At 43.6% G+C, this 24,912-nt stretch overlaps 1 protein-coding gene across 2 annotated transcripts in view; it reads left to right on the top strand.

Moving 5' to 3' along the window:
- The window catches only part of LOC112218533 (craniofacial development protein 1), a 46,628-nt gene that overhangs the window by 4,124 nt on the left and 17,592 nt on the right, over positions 1 to 24,912 (top strand). For both annotated transcript variants that reach the window (XM_024379397.2, XM_042301509.1), the window contains exons 5-6: positions 372 to 497; positions 23,120 to 23,278. In XM_024379397.2, the coding sequence (XP_024235165.1) occupies positions 372 to 497; positions 23,120 to 23,278 (285 nt within the window). The remainder of the gene's footprint in view (positions 1 to 371; positions 498 to 23,119; positions 23,279 to 24,912) is intronic.

Below are 24,912 nucleotides of genomic sequence, written 5' to 3'. Positions count from 1 at the left end.
GGGAAAGTATTGTCAGATATTACAGGATGTTGATTCGTGTTTGTGTGGGAGGGGATTCTTGTACTACCAGCGAGGGACTCAACCAAAAGCATAGGCTTGTAAACAGTGACCAGCCTAAGGGGTTTATGAAACATCAGCCGTGCCGTTTTTGGGAAAAACTGATATTTTTATGTGTGTGTGTGTGTGTGAGAGAATTATAGAGAGGGTGGGAATTTGTTTAAATGCCAGCCAACCCATGGCTTCTTGTCTGTGTGTCCTTTTCTTGAGAAATGTACAGACTTACGTAACTTGATGATATTTACTTATGTTCGTTAGACTGCCACTAATACAGTCCTGGGTTTAAGTATCTGTCTGTCTTTTTCCGTCTCCAGTGTATCCAAAGAGGTTGATGCTGACTCCAAGGAGGCCAAGAGCTTTCTGAAGGCCAAGGAGGAGACACCATATGTACAGACTGTACCCAGAAGATTTGAGCCCCCCTCCCTTGCCCCTGGACCGAGGTACATCCCCACCTAGTCACTACATCACCCAGACACCCACCTCTGTCTCTTAATATTTGACTTGTAGAGCAGTTAAATATCACTGTATTTCCTTAATTAGCACTTTCATTTGTATAGGAACAGAGGTATTTCCACTGCTTAAAGCTGGAACCCTTAATGGTGAAACAACCACGTCTGGTTGCGATATTACAACAATGAAGAAGTTACTGCAAATAACATTGTTTTCCCCCTCGGACTTCATTGCGCGCGATAGAAGAGCACAATATGTATTGCCATTTTTTCTCTCTCAGCTCGGCAACTGAAATAATAGTAACGGTGGTGGGGTGGCCAGTGGCGCTGTTTCTCCCTACTGCAGATTCCATCGTTAAGTTACAGTAATGCTAACTGTATAACGTGGTGGCCATTGTGTTTCCACAGCCATGCTTGAATAGTCTGTGAAAGGCGTGTGTATGTGTCTAGGACATGAGGGTATAATCCTTGCCGGTTTCACTCCATTGATTTCCGACAGCTCTTCCAGAAAGCCTTTGATCCTGTCATTCCGCTCTCTCTGCTACCGAGACACCAGGGAAGGGGATTATTGCTCACCTTTCACACTACTCTGATACAACTGGTTGTGTGTGAGTGAGAGGGAGAGTGTTAGCGTGCATTTTAGTAGTGATGGGGGGGGATCGATATAGTTACATATCACAATATTATTTTGGACGATATTATATCAATACTTTGACTCCAAGGTGGAGAACAAGCTATAGGTACCTTTTTTAAAATGGTATAGTTAGAAAGCCCTAGTCGGCTGTACCTGCGCCAAAACTCTGGTATTGTTCATCTTATAGCTTGGACTGCATCTTCTTTTTAAATAGTGAGCCAACATATTTTCAGCACTTTCCGTTCCATGACTGGTGAAAACTCATTTTCTCATGCTCTCTTGTCTCTCTGCAGCAGACATATATAGTGAGCAATATGTTTGAACATCAAATCGCCATATAACCACAGTATCGAATCGCAAAACATATCGTATCCTGATATTATCGTGAGGATCCCTGGCAATTCTCAACACTGCGTTTTAGTGTATGTGAAGTTGTGAATTCATGTTCCATTCAAGCTTGCATGTTTGACTACAGTATTTCGGAGTAGTTGAACTTTGCACTGGATGTCAGGGGAAGGAGCTGTGAGTTTGAAGTAGATGTGTGTTGTAGCAGCAGGCGGTGCATCATGCATTGGTGCATCGTGTACTTTTGGCTGCTTGGATAGTGTCTGTGCGTGTGTTGTGTGTATGTTCTGTTTGTGCATATTATTTTGTGTGTGTGTGTGTGTAATGTGTGTGTATCATTGTCTATCTATGACAGCTCCAGCTGCTCTACTCTCCCGCTCCCCTGCATGTCAATACTTCCCTCTGTTGCCATGGTGTTTAATTTGCCGAGCGCATCTTTCCTCTGAGGAGGTGGCTTGTGTCCAGACAGGAAGTGATATTTTCCTTACAGGATGTACAGTGTGTCCAGAACCATTTCCTGTTGTAGAGGATGGGCTTACCTACAGTACGACAACAGGAAGTAGCTGTCAGTCAGTCAGCAGCCCTCCCTCGTCATTCCTGTAGACCAGACCCATTAAGTTAATTACCTCGCCTTAAAACCACATCACAACCTGCTGCATGGACAGGGCAAATGTTGTTTAATTTTGTTCTTATCAGCTCCTAAGGCTCTTTGGACGTTGAGATAACGTTGCAGTTACGTCGGGGTGGCAAACGCTGTGCTGTTACGGAGGTCCCATGGTGCTCTCTCTTTCCCATGTTACACCCACTAGTTTCCCGCCTTAAACAAGAGGCAGAAAAGTGTTGACTGCATTTTTCCACCCTTTGTCACTCCATTATTTTCTCCATCTTCGGCTCTCCTGTCCTGTCTACACCCCATCTCACCACCTCTATCTCTCTCTCTCTGTCTCCTGAGTCCTGTGTGATTGGAGTTAAGCCCCTCTCTCTCTCTCGTATGATTTGAGGTGAGCATGGTAGTGGAAGGCCTGAGTCAGCAGGACAGGCCCCAGACATGTGATCTCCATTGAGTTCAGCCTCTCTTAAATGAACACGTGCCTCCCTGCCATACTGTTCAGCTCTGTCTGTCTGAGCTCCTACTACGCTGTAATGTGGCCCTGGCCTTCTGACTGCCATTACTGCGCACAAAAAACTGCTCTCTTGTCTGCTTTTTCATTCACTTTCTGTCTCCCTCCTTTCTCGCCTCTCTCAACCTCATCTCAATCTATTTTTCTCTCTTACTATCCCCACACCTTCCTTCCCTCCCTCTCTGTCTTTCTCTATCTACATTTTATATAATTCTTCCTTTATTGATCTGTTCCAGGGAGGCACTATCAAGATAACTGTATTGAGACATGAAATATACACAATAAAGGAAAGATGGCTAAAAACAGAGCTCTGTGGTGCCTGTCGTTGCATAAGGCATCATAGTGGTGTACTCAGCTTTGGCGGTATCCAAATTGTAATACCTTCATGCCGACCTTGTGCCTTACCAGGATATTTGGTAATTTCAGCACTGAACACAAGGGGTGCTATTTTCAAACCCACCTTAGCCTCTGTAATCCGATGGTTAGCAATGCTAACAAGTACATGTAAAGTCCCAGAGAAAGTGCTAACTAAATACTAACGAGCGTATTGCAAACATTGTATACAGTCTCTTACCTGAACTATTTGCAGGACTGCTCATAAAGTTTTACAAGTAACAAAAAAAATGCAACTCACATTTTGCTGCACACACACAACAAATATTGGGCAGCAAGGCTCTTGATCCAGGAGGCATTGGAGGCTCCTCAGAGGAGGAAGGGGAGGGCCATCCTCAGTGATTTTCATATTTTTTTACATAGTGAAACATTAAGAAAGTTAGCCTTTCTAGATAAAACTATACTAAATATATTCACGTCACCAAATAATTGATTAAAATTACAGAAGCCTCAACAGCACAGTCTGGGGTTGCACCATTGTGTAGCCACCGGACAGCTAGTTTCTGTCCTCCTCTGGGTACATTGACAGTGCATAAAATGTTGTGAGTAGTTGACTCAGCGAGAGAGCGCGCTATATATATATATTTTTTTTTTCCACTTGTTTAGCTAGCGAAACTAGTGTAACTGCTAAACTACTTTCTGTATTCTGTACTGCATTATTGTAGCGGGTTTACTAACGCGTTAGTTCTGGTAGCTATGTTGACTATGACGTTAGCCAATATGGTGACAACGTTGTAGGCTGTGTGTAGCGGTTATGGTATGAAGGTTTGGCTTGTTTTTTTTGCCTGGTCACAGACAGCTGTTGTGTTGTGCCCTGAAGTCCACAAATGAAGGGAACAGGTGAGAGGAGGAGAGCTCATAGATGCGAGAACGAGTTGTACAACAAGCAAAGTGATCATGCTGTTTGTTTGTCGCTGCTATGAAAGTGAACTGTTTTTGCGGGTGATCAGGGGCGTTCCACCGATTCTGTTGGGGAAAAAAAATCTTAAACGGAAGCAAATGGAATGACTACCTCAGCTTGATTTTGGAAGAAGCTAGCCACTTAGCTAGATAGCTAACTAGACAATAAATTAGCAAACCAAATGCACAACTGCAGAGCGTTTAGAACATTTTAGACAGTTTACTTAATAGTTATAAGATGTCTAGCTGGCAAACATATAGTTGTGAATTCCATACTGTAACTAGATCCCCTGGTGCTTGCTGCTCACAAGGCGGTCTCTCGTCGTTGTGTGCTTGTAAACGACCACCACATGACTGGGGACTACTGGTAAGCTTCATAATGAAAAATTATGTGGCAGGTGTAATGAAGAACGCCATTGCACAAGTTGACCGCTGGTATTTACTTAAGAAGTTACCTACAAATATTTTGATTTATAAAATAAAAATCTAAAAAATGGTTTTAACGGTATTGAAAAACAATCTTGTGGCTATTTCCAAATATCCCGGTATACGGTATATCGCCCAAGCCTAGCACTCAACAAAAACACCAGCCAACATTTCATCAATCCTCCATCCCCCATCTAATTGAGAGCAGTTGTGTTCATAGATTTGATTGACCTGCTGTCATGCTCTGTGTGTGTGGGGGTGGGTGGCTTGGCTATAATCTGCCAGAACAGTGGTCCACAGCGGCATTGTGAAATACTGGCGGTTCAGGCTAAGTGCTATCGATTTGCATACCGCTGAGATTTAGAGCCGCTTGTTGGGAACTCTAGTGATTGGTTGATTGATTGCTCTCTGTCTCTATGGTGCTACCTCACTACTCAACACCGGGTGACATTGATTCTGAACGTAGGCGGGCACACACTCACGTACACATGCACGCACATCATCGCCACTGTGACACAACATTAAGACTGTCTTCTCTAGACTTCCTAATGTTACTGTAGTCTTGTGTACATACACACACACACACACACACACATTTGGTTGTTGAAAAATATATTTATTCCTGTTTTTCTCATTTCACCTTTTCAAGTTATTACATATTTAATGATTTAGAATTTCAGACAACTTCAGACAAGGTCACAGCCATTTTTTACATTGTTCAGAGGATGTGCTTCTTAATCCTGATCCTGGGGACCCAAATGGGTGCACATTCCCAGCCACACCCGCATGCACCCAACCCCAATGAGAGGCTGAATGGGTCCCCAGGGCCAAGAAGCACAGCTCAAAGGTACATGGACGGGTATGGTAGCAGATCTCAGCAGTTTCAAATCAGTTCAACAGAATGGAGGCACGTCAGATATTTGGAAAATAAATAATAATTACAAAATCAGTGACAGTCAGTCAAGTAAATTACCTGGAAAGTCTTGCCTCTGAAGGAGGGAGGAAATACATAATTTTCCCTTTTTAAAATGTAACATTTTTTTTTTCTAGTTTTAAAAAGTGAATCAAGTCCTGCAGCCATTGACTATGCGATGGTGGGTGACCGTTTTTCCACTCCAGGACTTTACATTTCTTGGCAAAGATAGTAGCAAAAGCAATTGCATCCTGCACACCATTAAACCAGTAGGTGGTAGACCAAAAAGGGCCAACAGAGGGCACAATTCTACATTGACTCCAAAAACGACAGACATTGTTGCAAAAACACTTGTCCAAAACACAACGATCTTGGGACAGGATCAAACATATGAAGAACAGTGCAGATGCAAAGTTTGGCAACACAATGATAGCACAGCAGCACAAACCATCATTCTGTTACCAAACTTTGCATCTGTTCTTCAAGTAAATGTGTTTTTGTACAAATTTCTGTGGAAATTGTTACAAGTAGTCCTTGTGCATAGTTGTAAGGTTTGTTTAACTTTGCAGTCATTGGTTTTTGTTTGACCCCCAGTCTCAGCATTATTCTGTTACCATGGAATTGCCCTTCCTCATTAATGTAATTGTTAACTTCCCACTCTTTGTTCCTGACTGTAGCTGGCTCTCTATAAAATAAGCCTGTGTTCATTATGGTGTGTGAGTATTTCAATCTTAACAGGGCAGTTGCATTGGTTGATATTTTCCTGTATTTCTGTGTGTATGGCATATGTTCGGTGTGAGTGTGTGTGAATGTATTTGTGTGTGCGCACGCTCATGCTTCGTGAGAGAGTAAGTATGTCTGCAAAGGCTAATGATTTCCATATGTTCTCAGCTTAGAGGGCTGCTTTTCTAATTCTAGAGGGACATCTCAGGGGCCTAAAAATAAACATTTTCTTTGTTTTTACAAAGATGGAGAGGAAAGCTATCATACATTATGTCTGGCCTGACTCTACACCCAAGTTATACATTAGAGGCATGACTGTCTGTATTTTTGTGCACACACTTCTCAATTTAGTGTGTGGCTGACTGCGTATGTGTGAGTGTACACGTTTTTGCATGTGTGTGTGTATGTAAGTGTGTGTGAGTTCGAGCCTGACTGGAACATTTTGCTCCCCGATCAGAACATTTTGCTCCCAGATCAGAACATTCTCATGAATTCTACAAAGTTCTGCAGTGTCATTTTAAAGGGTCTCTGCTCAACTCTGATCTTAACTTAATAAATCGGGGAAAGGAAGGCCTACAACTAGAACAGTAGAGAGGGTGATGAGAGACTACCAGTGAGGTATGCTGCAGCGACAACAGTAGTAGTTTTCTCATCATTGGACTCTATGGCTGTGGACCATCCTCTGGAGCTCTGTAGCACACTCATGTTTCCCATCTCACTGAGAGCTCTGAGAGCAGGTTGCCCTCCAGAGGTGAGGGGTCACGGGATAAGTGGGGTCAGAGCCAGCAGCAGTGTGACTGAGGGAATTAATGAAGAGTAATAGAGTAGAGATGATGAATCTGCGGCGCTGTCAGTGAAGAGAGAGGTGTGGCAGACGACGAGTGCTCCCCATATTTAGGAACATAAACTATTTTCCTTCATCATAGATGTGTCTGTCCTCTATTGCTGAGCGATTAGTGCTTTTTGAAGTCGGTTTCGATTCGTTTTTTAAATCACGGATTTCGGTTTCGATATTTATTTTACATTAAATGCGTTATGTGGGTTGAATACTCTAAAAACACAAAATAAAACCATTCGTACAAGTCCCATGATGGTAGTGACTGTCATTACAGATTATCACTAATTAACCATCATTTATTGACATTACTTTACTTTAATACAATATTTGAGATGTTGTGTATTTTATTTGATGAATTTATTATTTCATTCCAGGTCATCATCTCATCTCTATAGAACTGCTGCATATATCTGTCTGACAAAATCACTATTTGGTAGTTCTTCAAAGGCATATTTTAATGGCTGCTGAATACCAACTATCAATCACTTAGATCATTTATTTTCAGGTAGAGAACTCGCGAAGTTAAAGCTGCTCTTTATATCACCTCATGCTCATGCATTCTTTTGTCTCTTCCGTAGCAGGTGTAAAAGAAAACACAGACCGGACAAGTAGATGCGAAATGGATTATGGTCATTGTAGTTAGTTACCATGTTTTATGCTTTAAATTACACTGTATATACAAAAGTAGGTGGACACCCATTCAAATAAGTGGATTTGGCTATCGGGAAGCAACGTCAACGCAAGAACTGTTTGCGTTCTCTGGAGTGATGAATCACGCATCACCATTTGGCAGTCTGAAGGATGAATCTGGGTTTGGTGGATGCCAGGAGAATGCTACCTGCCCCAATGCATAGTGCCAACTGTAACGTTTGGTGGAGGAGGAATAATAATCTGGGGCTGTTTATCATGGTTTGGACTAGGCCCCTTAGTTCCAGTGAAGGGAAATCTTAACACTACAGCATACAATGACATTCTAGACAATTCTGTGCTTCCAACTTTATGGCAACAGTTTGGGAAAGGCCCTTTCCTGTTTCAGTATGACAATGCCCCCTGTGCACAAAGTGAGGGCAATACAGAAATGGTTTGTTGAGATCGGTGTGGACATACAGGTGTCCACATACTTTTGGTTATGTAGTGTATGTAGAATATTGGCTTATATAACTCCCTATTAAACTCCCTATTAAATTCCACAGTTCAGGCTGGATCTGATTTATCTCTAGAAAAACTGTGCAATGTGAGCATTGAGCTCACAGAAAAAAACAGAAGGTAATGGAATTCAAATAATTGAACCCGATGTCGGTCAATTAAGTTGTTTTAAAAAACAAAAAATAACCAACATTTTGATGAATCGCTCAGCACTAGTGTCAACGCCCAGAAGTGAAGGACCAGTCATGGTGTTATGTTTCTGCAGGGCTATCAGATGTGCCTCACCACCATAGGTTATTATGTCTGAGTGTTACACGTTGCTATGTTTGTAATGAGAGGGTGCTAAAAGATACTACCTTAAGTGGAGGAGCCTCATTCAGCTGCAGAGCAAAGCGCATCCTCACATACCAGTGAGACCTCTCTATAGAAACCTGCTGTACATGCACCATCTAGAATGTACAAGCTGTGTGTCGTATCTTATGTTGAGGTTTCTATGTTTAGGTAGAGTTCTGTGGTGTCATGATAACTGTTGAGGAGATTGACGTAGTCACCCGTAGAGAAGCATCTGTGTGTTTGTTGTGTGTACACACTGCCCGGTCAGGTGACCGGTGAGATGAAATGTCCATTGTAATAGCTTTTAACCTCACCTTACATGGTTACACCACCTTATAACAACCCTTTCTTTAATCCTCATCTTCTTTCAGAATTGTGATTTATCATTGAAAATCTCCCTGGCCTGAATCTGTGTTTGAAATTCACTGCTCAAATGAGGGACCTTACAGATAATTGTATGTGTGGGGTACAGAGATGAGGCAGTCATTAAAAAAATCATGTTAAACATTATTGTTGCACATCGGATGAGTCCATGCAACTTATGTGACTTGTTAAGCACATTTTTACTCCTGAACGGATTTAGGCTTGCCATAACAAAGGGGTTGAAAACTTATTGACTCAAAACATTTCAGTTTTTCATTTTTTATTTGTAAAAACATTATACCACTTTGCCATTATGGTGTATTGTGTGTGTAGTAGTAGGCCAGTGACAAAAACATATCTAAATGTGATACATTTTAAATTCAGGCTGTAACACAACAAAATGTGGAACAAGTCAAGGGGTGTGAATACTTTCTGAAGGCACTAAACATTTAATTGCAGCTAAGCACTTAAAACTGGGTTGTGTTTGTGGGGGGTGTATCCATCCACTTGTGTTAGTATGTTTCTGTGAATGTCCTCTCCTTGGCGTTGTTGTAAGGAAACCACTTGCACTACCTGTAACCTCTAGCACATCTTCAGGTTGCAGGTCTATGTGTCGCTGGCTGAGCCTGAGTGAGGTTAAGCTAAACCTGTGGTGGTGACAGGCTGAGCCTGAGTGATGTTAAGCTAGGGCTGTGGTGGTGACAGGCTGAGCCTGAGTGAGGTTAAGCTAGGGTTGTGGTGGTGACAGCCTGAGTGAGGTTAGGCTAGGGCTGAGGTAGTGACAGGCTGAGCCTGAGTGAGGTTAAGCTAGGGCTGTGGTGGTGACAGGCTGAGCCTGAGTGAGGTTAAGCTAGGGCTGTGGTGGTGACAGGCTGAGCCTGAGTGAGGTTAAGCTAGGGCTGTGGTGGTGACAGGCTGAGCCTGAGTGAGGTTAAGCTAGGGCTGTGGTGGTGACAGGCTGAGCCTGAGTGAGGTTAAGCTAGGTCTGTGGTGGTGACAGGCTGTGGTGGTGACAGGCTGTAGTGCTGTGGTGGTGACAGGCTGAGCCTGGAAGGTGGTGAGGTTAAGCTAGGCTGTGGTGGTGACAGGCTGAGCCTGAGTGAGGTTAAGCTAGGTTGTGGTGGTGACAGCCTGAGTGAGGTTAGGGCTGAGAGTGACAGGCTGATGTGAGGTTAAGCTGAGCCTGTGGGAGCTGTGACAGGAGAGTCTGACAGTCTGGTGGTGACAGGCACACTGTGACTGGTGACTGAGCCTAGCAGATTATAAGGAGGTGCAAACCCACTGGGTGGAAGCCTAGGTTCTGTGGTGTGACAGGACCTGAGCATCACGCCTGCCTGTAGTGTTGTGGTGGTGACAGATGGTGGTTAGGCATTTGTGTTGAGGAGGTGATTTTTATGAACCATGGGATTTGCTCAGTTTTTTATTGGTGACAGGCAGCCATGTTTTATGGATAAGAAGCAAGCTGTCACCATGGATGACAGGTTACTCTCACCATGTAGATGTCTCAGTAGGTACACATGTAGATGTCTCAGTAGGACTCACCATGTAGACCATGTAGATGTCTCAGTGTTACTGCTCACATGTAGATGTCACATAGACACAGATAAACACACACACACAGCTCTCTAGCAGCCATTATAAGGTGTGGGTAGGTGCAAACCCACTGGGTGGAGCGGAAGGCGGTGTTGTTAAAAGTATGTCTCAGGTTGTGTTTCACAGGACCTGATGCATCACGCCTGCCTGTAGTGTGTGTGTGTGCGAAGTTCTTTCTTTCAGATGGTGCTTACATTTGTGTTGAGGAGGCATTATTTTTATGAGCTTGCATGGGATTTGTTCGTTTTTTATTGGTTAGAGGCAGCCAGTGTTTTATGGATAAGAAGCAAGACAAGCACTCACCATGTAGATGTCTCAGTAGGTTACTCTCACCATGTAGATGTCTCAGTAGGTTACTCTCACCATGTAGATGTCTCAGTAGGTTACACTCACCATGTAGACCATGTAGATGTCTCAGTAGGTTACTCTCACCATGTAGATGTCTCAGTAGGTTACTCTCACCATGTAGATGTCTCAGTAGGTTACACTCACCATGTAGACCATGTAGATGTCTCAGTAGGTTACACTCACCATGTAGATGTCTCAGTAGGTTACTCTCACCATGTAGATGTCTCAGTAGGTTACTCTCACCATGTAGATGTCTCAGTAGGTTACTCTCACCATGTAGATGTCTCAGTAGGTTACTCTCACCATGTAGATGTCTCAGTAGGTTACACTCACCATGTAGATGTCTCAGTAGGTTACTCTCACCATGTAGATGTCTCAGTAGGTTACTCTCACCATGTAGATGTCTCAGTAGGTTACTCTCACCATGTAGATGTCTCAGTAGGTTACTCTCACCATGTAGATGTCTCAGTAGGTTACTCTCACCATGTAGATGTCTCAGTAGGTTACTCTCACCATGTAGACCATGTAGATGTCTCAGTAGGTTACACTCACCATGTAGACCATGTAGATGTCTCAGTAGGTTACACTCACCATGTAGATGTCTCAGTAGGTTACTCTCACCATGTAGATGTCTCAGTAGGTTACACTCACCATGTAGACCATGTAGATGTCTCAGTAGGTTACTCTCACCATGTAGATGTCTCAGTAGGTTACTCTCACCATGTAGATGTCTCAGTAGGTTACTCTCACCATGTAGATGTCTCAGTAGGTTACTCTCACCATGTAGATGTCTCAGTAGGTTACTCTCACCATGTAGACCATGTAGATGTCTCAGTAGGTTACTCTCACCATGTAGACCATGTAGATGTCTCAGTAGGTTACACTCACCATGTAGACCATGTAGATGTCGCAGTAGGTTACTCTCACCATGTAGATGTCTCAGTAGGTTACTCTCACCGTGTAGATGTCTCAGTAGGTTACTCTGAACACGTAGATATCTCAGTAGGTTACTCTCACCATGTAGATGTCTCAGTAGGTTACACTCACCATGTAGATGTCTCAGTAGGTTACTCTCACCTCACCATAGGTTAGACCATGTAGATGTCTCAGTAGGTTACACTCACCATGTAGATGTCTCAGTAGGTTACTCTCACCATGTAGATGTCTCAGTAGGTTACTCTCACCATGTAGATGTCTCAGTAGGTTACTCTGAACACGTAGATATCTCAGTAGGTTACTCTCACCATGTAGATGTCTCAGTAGGTTACACTCACCATGTAGATGTCTCAGTAGGTTACTCTCACCATGTAGACCATGTAGATGTCTCAGTAGGTTACTCTCACCATGTAGATGTCTCAGTAGGTTACTCTCACCATGTAGATGTCTCAGTAGGTTACTCTCAACACGTAGACCATGTAGATGTCTCAGTAGGTTACTCTCACCATGTAGATGTCTCAGTAGGTTACTCTCACCATGTAGATGTCTCAGTAGGTTACTCTCACCATGTAGATGTCTCAGTAGGTTACTCTCACCATGTAGATGTCTCAGTAGGTTACTCTCACCGTGTAGATGTCTCAGTAGGTTACTCTCAACACGTAGATATCTCAGTAGGTTACTCTCACCATGTAGATGTCTCAGTAGGTTACTCTCAACACGTAGATGTCTCAGTAGGTTACACTCACCACGTAGATGTCTCAGTAGGTTACAGAAGACATGTTGCAGTGATGTTGACGTGTCAGTGGATATGTCAGTATGAGTGTGTCTGCATCAACCCACTAATGCACAATCCTGTAATCCCAAATGTTTATTTCCTGTTTGTCCAGACAATGTACACACACACACACACACACCTACCTGAGACACCCAAACCCTGAGCCACATTTCCCCAGACCTCCCTCTTTCCTTTTGAGTTGGTATGTTTGACAGTTTCCCTGGCAACCACAGCAGCAGAGGAACATGTGTGCTGGGGGTATCCTCTGGGAGAAAAAGTTTAAACTGTTAGAGGTGCCCTGAGACCCCCCCCACCCCCTCTGGTTCGGGCCTAGTCTGTGTTAGAGGGCCTGATGAAAGAGGAGAGGCCCCTGATGAAACAGCACACTGGGGCCCACTGCTCTGACGTTCCCTTCTCTTTTTAACTGTGGTCCAGCCTGACCTCTGGTGCTCTATTTGTGTCTGCTTTTATGTCATTTCTCCAGACTAAATTGGCCTGAGATGTATTTCTGAATCACATAGTTGTCAGTCCTCTGCAGAGTTCTGGGCTAGTCTGCACTTTATCCCTGATTTGTTTAAACCATCTGGATTTTTACAGAAAGTCAGATTGAGAGAAACTGAGAGGGGAAATATTGAGTGGGACTCATGGGGAGGAGTACTGTATGAATAGCCTGTGTGAGAGCGAGCTAGGGCTGGTGAGTGTGTGTAAGTGTGGAGCGAGGCCCCCGTTGAGAGGCCCAGCAGGGGAGAGGAGATATTAACCAAAGTGCTGTTTCGTTATTCACTTACGACACATCACAGCCAGACAGAGCAGCGCAGAGTAATGAGCTACTGCTGCAGGTACAGTGTGGCTAGACCTGTTAGGGGACAGAAGGGGCTGTGTATGTCACAGAGTGCCAGAAGGGACCTGTGGCGGTGTCCCGGGGTGTGCCTGGCCAGGTAGGTCAAGGTTTGTGTCTGTAACCAGGTGGCAGTAGCCAGAGGGTGGTTGGCCAGCTGACCTGGGAACAGGTGGCAGCAGTATAAAAGAGCTCCTCCACAGCAGGTGTTCCCTATTGTTCACCCTAACCTAGAGCTGTCACTCACTCACAGACTCACATACTCACCCAGGGCAGGGCATGAGATACCAGCACCCCGGCAACACATTCCTTACTGGACCATGCTTTGAAGATGGGAGGGATGTCGAGAGAGATGGAAAGAGAGAGGAAGGGAGGGATTTAATCTTCTGAGGAAAGTTCAAATGGGTATGTCAGAATACACACACACAAACACACACACACACACAAAATACAGTTTAGTCCATTTTGGCATCACTTCAGTCACCTGAGTCTTGCACCAGAGAGAGAGTCTGTACTGTAGGCCAGTTGGAGGACAGAGTGGGGCTCGGGCCTCTGGTACGGCTGTTGTTGGCTCATTTAGTTTGATATTATGGGCTTGTTTTAAAAATGAGTCTTTCAAAGGTCTCTATTCAAACTGTCAAGGCTGCAGTGGAATAAAGCCTTTAGCAAATACGATTAAACCTACTCTACTGTCCCTATTCTGGTATCCAAAACACACTCATAATCATGCATAGCCTATCACTGACTGTCCACTGGCTAGAAGTTTGTGCTTGTAATGAAAGGATTGTGATTGGGTTGTAGTGGACCATTGTGATGCATAACTCCTCTTTTCTCTGGATACTGCTCCCGCTCCCTGGCTGATGTTAATGTCCTCTCTGTCCTACCTGGCCACTGCTCCAGGAGCATTCCTACACATTTTTTCCCTGATATCTGGGTGCTTCTACACCTGCATTGCTTGCTGTTTGGGGTTTTAGGCTGGGTTTCTGTACAGCACTTTGAGATATCAGCTGATGTACGAAGGGCTATATAAATAAATTTGATTTGATTTGATTCAAGCATCTCCCTGCCCCGTTGCCCAGACAGACCTCTCAGCACAGGTAAGACAGACAGGGGACAGACAGTGGAAGTTTTAGGTCCACAACGAAGAGGATTTGACCATGGTGTTCTGGTCTGTAGTATAACAGAGCCTAGTAGTCGTTATTCCTAACTAACCATCAGCACCCACTCCATTCTATTCTAGTGGTCCATTTGTTTGTTATGGGTGAATACTGGGGTCAGTCCCACTCTGAGAAGGGGACGCATTTCTTCTGGAGCACAATGGAATGCGGTTGGCATTCTGCCAGAGAGATGACCATGTCACAGTCCTGTCTGTCTGCAGGGGGTGGAGGAGGCTCTTAGCCCCACCTCTCCTCACCTCGCTTCGCCTTTTCTGCTCCTCTCCTTCCTTGTGCCAAAGTTGCAGAGCTGCGTGTGTGTCATCATTCCCATTTTGTTGTGTGTATTTATTGTGTGTGTACTGTGTACAGTAAGTGTGTGTGTGTCTTCATGCTCTGTGTGTTATCAGTCTCCCTATTTGAGACATTTATAGAGAGAGGCTCTGGTCATGGGAGACCTCAATCTTCAAATAAAATGGATTGTGATTCTCCCCTGTAGCCTGGGCAGTACGTTTAACATTCTCCCCTGTAGCCTGGGCAGTATGTTTAACATTCTCCCCTGCAGCCTGGGCAGTACATTTAACATTCTCCCCTGCCGCCTGGGCAGTATGTTTAACATTCTCCCCTGCCGCCTGGGCAGTACGTTTAACATTCTCCCCTGCAGCCTGGGCAGTACGTTTAACATTCTCCCCTGTAGCCTGGGCAGTACGTTTAACATTCTCCCCAGACAGACACAAAGACACCGAGAGAGGAGTGCTGCAGCCTGGCACACTGCCCAGACATTCCCCAGCCCACCACACAGGGACGGGGACAGGCTGGATAGAGTATCAGTTGAGCCCTGATGGTCTATTGATCCCCTGTCACAGCAGTTTGGAGCCTGGATTACAGTGGCGTTGTGTGAGCATGTACTGTATGTGTCTATAGCTGCACTGTTTATCATGCCTGTTCTCTAAGGAACTGCTTTGTGTCACTTTCTAGTTTCTCCTTCATCCCTCTCACTCCATCCCTCATTGGTCCTTTATTCAGGGGAGAACGACTGCCCCCTCTCATTGAAGCCACGGAGGTTTAAGGCCGACCACGGTACTTCAGTTATTGTTAGCAGAAAATGGGATCCATCCCCCATTATAGTGAATGGAAAAATGGCAATCTTCGTGTCAGTAAAATGTTTCAAAGACAGTCATGGTACCAATAATTGCTTCAAAATACACCAGATATATGTCCTTGAATCAGTTTATTTTAAAATCGGACACATAAGAAGTTGCTCTTTGAAACATTCACCATAGTACCCTCAAAGCTCATCACTTAGCTAAGGATCCTAGGACTAAACACCTCCCTCTGCAACTGGATCCTGGACTTCCTGATGGGCGCCCCCAGGTGGTGAGGGTAGGTAAGCAACACATATGCCACGCTGATCCTCAACACTGGAGCCCCTCAGGGGTGCGTGCTCAGTCCCCTTCTGTACTCCCTGTTCACCCATGACTGCATGGCCAGGCACGACTCCAACACCATCATTCAGTTTGCAGACGACACAAAAGTAGGCCTGATCACCGACAACGACGAGACAGCCTATATGGAGGAGGTCAGAGACCTGGCCATGCCAGAATAACAACCTATCCCTCAATGTAACCAAGACTAAGGAGATGATTGTGGACTACAGGAAAAGGAGGACCGAGCACGCCCCCATTCTCATAGACGGGGATGTAGTGGAGCAGGTTGGGCGCTTCAAGTTCCTTGGTGTCCACATCACCAACAAACTAGAATGGTCCAAACACTCCAAGACAGTCGTGAAGAGGCCACGACAAAGCCTATTCCCCCTCAGGAATTAAAAAGGTTTGGCATGGGTCCTCAGATCCTCAAAAGGTTCTACAGCTGCAATGTCGAGAGCATCCTGACCGGTTGCATCACTGCCTGGTACGGCAACAGCTCGGCCTCCGACCGCAAGGCTCTACAGAGGGTTGTCCGTACAACCCAGTACATCACTGGGGCAAAGCTGCCTGCCATCCAGGACCTCTATACCAGGCGGTGTCAGAGGAAGGCCCTAAAAATTGTCAAAGATTCCAGCCACCCCAGTCATAGACTGTTCTCTCTACTACCACATGGCAAGCGGTCGCGGAGTGCCAAGTCTAGGACAAAAAGACCTCCCCCGCCACCCGCCAACCGTCTTTTACGCTACTGCTACTCTCTGTTTATCATATATGCATAGTCACTTTAACCATATCTACATGTACATACTACCTCAATCACCCCGACTAATCGGTGCCTGTATATAGCCTCGCTACTGTTATAGCCTCGCTACTGTATATGCAGTTGAAGTCGGAAGTTTACATACATTTATCTTCCTGGTAGCCTTGCTGGTTAAGTGTTCCTTAGAATTCTAAATACATCCCAAACCATCACACCACCTCCTCCAACCTTCATGGTGGGAACCACACATGCAGAGATCATCCGTTCATCTACTCTGCGTCTCACAAAGACACGGCGGTTGGAACCAAAAATCTCAAATTTGGACTCATCAGACCAAAGGACAGATTTCCACCGGTCGAATGTCCATTGCTCGTGTTTCTTGGCCCACGCAAGTCTCTTCTTCTTATTGGTGTCCTTTAGTAGGGGTTTCTTTGCAGGTTAATCGACCATGAAGGCCTGATTCACACAGTTTCCTCTGAACAGCTGATGCTGAGATGTTAAGCATTTATTTGGGCTGCAATTTCTGAGGCTGGTAACTCTAATTAATTTATCTTCTGCAGCAGAGGTAACTCTGGTTCTTCCTTTCCTGTGGCAGTCCTCATCAGAGCCAGTTTCATCATAGCGCTTGATGGTTTTTGCGACTTCCCTTGAAGAAATGTTGAAAGTTCTTGAAATGTGCCGTATTGGATTCAATAAAACTCGTTTTCAACCACACCACAAATGTCTTGTTAACAAACTATAGTTTTGGCAAGTTGGTTAGGACATCTACTTCGTACATGACACAAGTAATTTTTCCAGCAATTGTTTACAGGCAGATTATTTAATTTATAATTCACTGTATCACAATTCCAGTGGGTCAGAAGTTTACATGCACTAAGTTGACTGTGCCTTTAAACAGCTTGGAAAATTCCAGAAAATTATGGCATGGCTTTAGAAGCTTCTGATGGGCTAATTGACATCATTTGAGTCAATTGTAGGTGTACCTGTGGATGTATTTCAAGGTCTACCTTCGAACTCAATGCCTCTTTGCTTGACATCATGGGAAAATCAATAGAAATCAGCCAAGACCTCAGACAAAAAATTGTAGACCTCCACAAGTCTTGTTCATCCTTGGGAGCAATTTCCAAACGCCTGAAGGTACCACGTTCATCTGTACAAACAATAGTACGCAAGTATAATTACCATGGGACCACACAATCACAGAACAACAGCAAAGGACCTTGTGAAGATGCTGGAGGAAACGGGTACAAAAGTATCTATATCCACAGTAAAACAAATCCTATATCGACATAACCTGAAAGGCCGCTCGGAAGAAGCCACTGCTTCAAAACTGCCATAAAAAAGCTGGACTACGGTTTGCGACTGCACATGGGGACAAAGATCATACTTTTTGGAGAAATGTCCTCTGGTCTGATGAAACAAAAATATAACTGTTTGGCCATAATGTCCATCTTTATGTTTGGAGGAAAAATGGCGAGGCTTGCAAGCCAAAGAACACCATCCCAACCGTGAAGCATAGGAGTGGCAACGTCATGTTGTGGGGGTGCATTACTGCAGGAGGGACTGGTGCACTTCACAAAATGGATGGCATCATGAGGATGGAAAATGATGTGGCTATATTGAAGCAACATCTCAAGACATCAGTCAGGAAGATAAAGCTTGGTCTCAAATGGGTCTTCCAAATGGACAATGACCCCAAGCATACTTCCAAAGTTGTGGCAAAATGGCTTAAGGCAACAAAGTCAAGGTATTGGAGTGGCCATCACAAAGCCCTGACCTCAATCATATAGAAAATTTGTGGGCAGAACTGAAAAAGTGTGTGCGAGCAATGAGGCCTACGAACCTGACTCAGTTACAGCAGCTCTGTCAGGAGGAATGGTCCAAAATTCACCCAACTTATTGTGGGACGCTTGTGGAAGGCTACCCGACACATTTGACCCAAGTTAACAATGCTACCACATACTAATTGAGTGTATGTAAACTTCTGACCCACTGGGAATGTGATGAAAGAAATAAAAGCTGAAGTAAATCATTCTCTACTATTATTCTGACATTTCACATTCTTAAAATAAAGTGGTGATTCTAACTGACCTAAGACGGGGCATTTTTCCTAGGATTAAATGTCAGGAATTGTGTTTAAATGTATTTGCCTAAGGTGTATGTAAACTTCCGACTTCAACTGTAGCTTTGTTACTGTTGTTTTTCCAATGTCTTTTTACTGTTGTTTTTATTTTATTTATTTCTTTACTTACCGATTGTTCACCTAATATATTTATTTTTTAAATATTTATTTTTAGAAATGGCACTGTTGGTTAGTAAGCATTTCACTGTAAGGTATTCACCTGTTGTATTTGGCGCACGTGAGAAATAAACTTTGATTTAATGCAGCCTGTAGTACCCCAGTTAGCCTTCAACTTGAGTTACTCAATGAGAGGGGACTTCCTGAAGAAGCTCAAACTGCTCATGTTATGTCTCCAAATGTCCTATGTTTATTTTTTAAATCGTAATAAATAGAAATAAAGCATGTTATGTCTCCTTGAGATGCAAAAAGTATAAGTAAACTGCACCCAAAAACAAAGCCACTCCGACATTGCTTGATCTAATATTTATATATTTTATAATTCCACTGTTGGAGCTAGGAACACAAGCATTTTGCTACACCAGCAATAACATTTGCTGAACATGTCTGTCATCAATCAAATTTGATTTTGATTTGATATCTTTTGGTATTTCTTTCATTAGTCCGTTGTTGATATAGTACCAATATGTATTGCATGTCAGCAATCAAGTTTTCAAAATACAGTAGCAGTCAAAAGTTTTGACACACCTACTCATTCAAGGGTTTTTATTTTCTTTTTACTATTTTGTACATTGTAGAATAATAGTGAAGACTTCAAAACTATGAAATAACACATGGAATCATGTATTAATCAAAAAGGTGTTAAACAATTCAAAATAAATATTTTTGATTCTTCAAAGTTGCCACCCTTTGCCTTGATGACAGCTTTGCACACTCTTGGCATTCGCTCAACCAGCTTCACCTGGAATGCTTTTCCAACAGTCTTGAAGGAGTTCCCACATATGCTGAGCACTTGTTGGCTGCTTTTCCTTCACTCTGAGTTCCAACTCATCGCTGCAGAATGCTGTGGTAGCCTTGCTGGTTAAGTGTTCCTTAGAATTCTAAATACATCCCAAACCATCACACCACCTCCTCCAACCTTCATGGTGGGAACCACACATGCAGAGATCATCCGTTCATCTACTCTGCGTCTCACAAAGACACGGCGGTTGGAACCAAAAATCTCAAATTTGGACTCATCAGACCAAAGGACAGATTTCCACCGGTCGAATGTCCATTGCTCGTGTTTCTTGGCCCACGCAAGTCTCTTCTTCTTATTGGTGTCCTTTAGTAGGGGTTTCTTCGCAGGTTAATCGACCATGAAGGCCTGATTCACACAGTTTCCTCTGAACAGCTGATGCTGAGATGTTAAGCATTTATTTGGGCTGCAATTTCTGAGGCTGGTAACTCTAATTAATTTATCTTCTGCAGCAGAGGTAACTCTGGTTCTTCCTTTCCTGTGGCAGTCCTCATCAGAGCCAGTTTCATCATAGCGCTTGATGGTTTTTGCGACTTCCCTTGAAGAAATGTTGAAAGTTCTTGAAATGTGCCGTATTGACTGACCTTTATATCTTAAAGTAATTATGGACTTTATTTTCTCTTTGCTTGTTTGAGCTGTTCTTGCCATAATATGGACTTGGTCTTTTACCAAATAAGGTTATCTTCTGTATACCACCCCTACCTTGTCACAACTCAACTGATTGGCTCAAATGCATTAAGAAGGAAAGAAATTCCACAAATGAACTTTAAACAAGGCGCACCTGTTAATTGAAATGCATTCTAGGTGACTACCTCATGAAGCTGGTTGAGAGAATGCCAATAGTGTGCAAACCTGTCAAGGCAACGGGTGGCTACTTTGAAGAATCTAAAATATAATTTGATACTTTCAAAATACAGAAATACCGCTGGTTTGATGCAAAATGCCTCATACATGAAAAACATTTTGGCACCATATCAACAATGGACTAATGAAACCAATACATAAAGGGTGGAATTTTGTTTTTTTGGGGTGGAATTTTCCTTTAACCGTCTTCATTTCACTTCAATGTGCTATTGAGTCTTCAGATAGGGTTCAATGGTGTCATGTGATCGATGGCTTTGTCCATTAATGTGCAGCCATTGCTTGTAATAGAGAAGTTGTGCCACAATATGAGACTCACAAACCTTTACACAGTCACGCACATGTTGAAATATTAACACTGGAGTTGTGTAACTGTCCTCTATAGATCTGTGCGCTGTAGCCTGTGTTGGGGGAGGCTGAGGCTCACATTGCTGCATTAAGGCTTGCTGCTTGCACATGACTGAGCAGCAGCAGCCCAGTGTTTTGCAGAGGCTGATGATGCAGTACAGTGATTGGGACATTTGCAGCACTTGTCTTGCGAGCTTCTCCAGGATTAGATCAGGGAAAAGAAAAACAATATTAGATATGACCTTAATTCATTTTTCATTTATCACTACTCCATGTAGTTCTGTTCACCATACACTGTGTTCTAAGTGGATATTATTGTTTTTGTAGGTGCAGAACGATGGTGTGTGTGTGTGTGTATGTGCATGTGTGTGTGTGTATGTGCATGTGCTAAGCTATTTGGATGTTTAGTCTGGCCCATGTCAGGCTGTCGTGGGAACAGTGCTCAGTGGGCACAGCTGGCAGAAAGCTGTGTGTAAGCATGGGCTTATGTGACATGTTCAGTCAGTGTGGTGTGTGTGTGTGTACATTACTAAGGGAGTGTGTTATTGAGGGGGAGTTTGGTTGTGTGTTTGTAGGATAAGACATGTCTGTGTGTGTGAGGATTCTGCAGGAAATTGATCTGTTCCTGAAGTGCATCACAGAAAGACCCACAAACAAAACAATGCAGAAGAAAAGTTCCCCCTTGCATTTCTGTTGCCCGCCATCCTCTTCTCTCTGAGCGATGCAGACAGCCCCGGTACAGATGGCAAATGCATTCTGTCAGGCAGACTTTACCCTTGTTTCTCTTCAAAGCACCCTTATCCTCTCTGTGGAATGAGTACAATATCTGCCTTGTGTGGACCAGGGGTCTTTCTCCTATTCCTCTTTTTCTCTCTGTGTTAATTCACTTCAGTACTTTTAGTAGCAATATACTGTAGTAGCACTGTATGACTGACAATGTGTTACTGATTCAGGCTTGTCGTTGGCCCTACCTCCAGCTGGATTGATTAGTATATGTTTGCCAGTGTGTGTTTGTCCTCTCCTTGCCGTTTCATTTTATAGCCAGCCTGTTACAGGCATTTTAGATTATGAGCTGCTTGTTGTAACACACTTCCAATGAGCTGGAACTCTATAAACAGGCTTGTTATCAACATGGTTAGAGTGGGATACATGGGTGTGTGTGGGTTTGGACGTGCGGGTAACGCGTGCGCGCGTGTGTGTGTGTAAGGGTGTATGCTGCCATGTCTTCTTTTGTTGACCTCTGTTTCAGTGTCACTTCCATTTCCTGGTTATCCATAAAAACCTTGATATAGGAGACGCCCTTGTTAAACACACCCCGTCTTTACTGTCTGCTGACACACACAGATGCAAACAAAGAGAGGAAAGCATTAGTGTAAACACATTTTGAGTCTGTTCTTCTAGAAGGGACCTGCAATATGACTCAACTGAGCATGAAAGTGCTCGTCCTTGGACCCTGACACCGTCCAGTACCTCCAAGGTCTGATGGTGCCCCAACCACTCCGCCAGCACCCTGGGAGGCGTGCCAGTGTGATGTCTTCAGCTATTTCTCAGCACACATTGTTTAGCATTTTCATTGCTGCAGCCAAGAGAAACCTCAGTGTCAGGATGACTTTCTTCTGTATCAAAATGGACTGACATCTTTGTTCACACAGCTGCACAAAGAAACGAGGTGATGCTCTGAAATAAACTGCTAGAAGAATCATTTCAATTCGGGAGCCTGTTTTGTTTGGTTTTATAATCTGAAATCTGTATATTTCCTCTGTCTTGTCTCTTATTTTCTCTCCTCTCTTCCCTCATTCACTCTCTTCCCCCATTATTCAATTTTCTTCATTGTGGGCATTAGAGCTTGTGACTATTTCATTTAGAGCCCGATACCGATTCAGATTTTTTGGGGGACGAAACTTTACGATATATATGTCGATATACTGTTTTACGCCGGGGAAATTCAAGTGGAATTATTCCACACTGAATTCTTATAAATTGCCATCCAAAACAGCAATTGTCCAACAAATATGTTTGAAATGTAAAAAAAAAATTACATTGTGAAATGAATCACATCAAGCGTTCAGACAAGCATGAGATTCCCATTTTTCATCCTATTTATTAGTGGAATTATAGGCTGATACCGATATAGAGGTAAAAGGCCAATATCGGCTGACAATATCAGTCGGGCTCCAATTTCATTTATTGCTCTCCCTTGAAAATGTCATAATTTCACTCTGCTGTTTTCTGAAGATGAGGCTTGCAAAAATATCCAACTTCATCAGCCCTGCGTCACAATGAAGCACCTCCCCTCCTCTGTGTTCTCTTTTATTGTGTAACGTTTATATGTGTCCCCCTCAGTGTGAAGAGGCCTGTAGGGATGGGTAGCATCCTGGACCGCCTCGGGGGGAAGAAACAGAAGATGAGCACGTTAGAGAAGTCTAAGATGGACTGGAACGCCTTCAAAGACGAGGAAGGCATCGGGGACGAGCTGGCCATCCACAACCGCGGCAAAGAGGGGTGAGTCTCTCTCTAATAGTACCAGCGATGCCATACAATGTACTGCAACACCATTCCACCAGTTCAACAGGCTGGTAAACTGATAGTTCAGTTAAAAGGTATTTTGCCTCTACCCACCAGCCTTATCCTGATGGACTGGTCCTATATAATATCTACTGTCCAGTACTACTGTCCAGTACTAATCCTGAGCTACAGAACACATCTGTGTCACATACCAGTGGCCTTTTATCTGTTGTGATGGATCAGCTAGTCCGAAACACCCTAACACAGGCTGGAGGCATGAAATCAACAGACCTGAGGCAGTGATTGTGGTTCCTTTTTTTTTGTATTGTCACTAAACGGGTTTTCTTTTCGCCAGACAAAATAATTCCAGTACAAGGTAGCGTCCAACAGCGTAAAAATAATACACATAAACAAACCAGTTGACCAAAAGGCCATGGCCAAAAATGGAACACGAAACAAGAAACGGCTCCCCTTGTCTTTAGACTATCATCTACACATCATATTTACAGGGCGAACGCTTCCCTCTATCAATAGCCTGCCTTGTTTAACATAGAGCCGAGGTGCATCAGATGAAGAAGCTTTCTCTGAGGTAGGAAAGTCCAACGTCCTCACAGGTCCCGGTGTCTGCTCCCAATCCACCTCGAGCTCATCTCCTGGCACACCTATATAGAGGGAGACACCTAGCCAATCAGTGGGCCCAGGTATGTACTAATTGGCTTTACACTGAGTACCGATCCCCTGAGGAGGGTGCTGTCGAGTCGTCTTCTTCCGGCTGGTCACTAAATCCTCACACAATCTACAGTAGTCATCAGCAGGTTGGACTGTGGATAGTCATGAAGAGAATCCCCTATAGACAAGAGCTTTGTGATCGACAGCTTGTACCCTGCTGAACTCTGCAGCAGTCCAGCCTTATTAAGATGCCTAAATGAGTCATGCCTATAAATTGGCAATTGTAAGCATTTAATTGTGTTTGGTAAAAATGATAGACCTTTTTTATGCAAATTTATCAGCAAGTAACTTGATGCCTGCTGTGCCTAAGTGATATAAAGTTGTTTAACGGTAATATTATAAAAATCCTGCTTTTAAACCATTATACTGTGATTTACTTTAATCTCATATTAATGTTGTCTGTCTATGACAAGCAGAACGTTTTTGATTAAAATCTATGTATTATTTTATATTAATGTCTAGAAATCAATCTCTGTATTTGCTACCTTGATGAAATCACTCTCCTGCTCCGCTACGATGTAACAATTGCAGGGATGCCAAGATTTAATGGACAGTCGGAAGAGCAAATGAAATGGTAGGAAGGACATCCCAGCTTCAAGTGGTTTCAGATTTCACATCCTACATCACACAGGCTCAGAAAATATAGTGTGGTTGCAGTCCAAAAACGATATTTTTAAGCCCTCCGCACTCGTGCTAGCCACTTTGCCTTGTGGGAATCCTTGTCGAAACTAGATGCAGTTTGTCTTAAGTGGAGGTCCAATTCACTAACGTTGCCCCCTCGATTTAGCTTAAGGGAATGATCACTTGTGGGGTTGATATGACAATTCAATGCAAACTGTGGTCACGTGTCATACTCCGGTGGCCGGAAAGTGTCAAATTGAATCAACACGGCTGCATTTTCG

This window comes from Oncorhynchus tshawytscha, linkage group LG19 (assembly GCF_018296145.1).
Source record: "Oncorhynchus tshawytscha isolate Ot180627B linkage group LG19, Otsh_v2.0, whole genome shotgun sequence".
Taxonomy (NCBI): domain Eukaryota; kingdom Metazoa; phylum Chordata; class Actinopteri; order Salmoniformes; family Salmonidae; genus Oncorhynchus; species Oncorhynchus tshawytscha.
The sequence above is the reverse complement of the archived record's forward strand: the minus strand, read 5'-3'. Positions and strand labels throughout refer to the sequence as shown.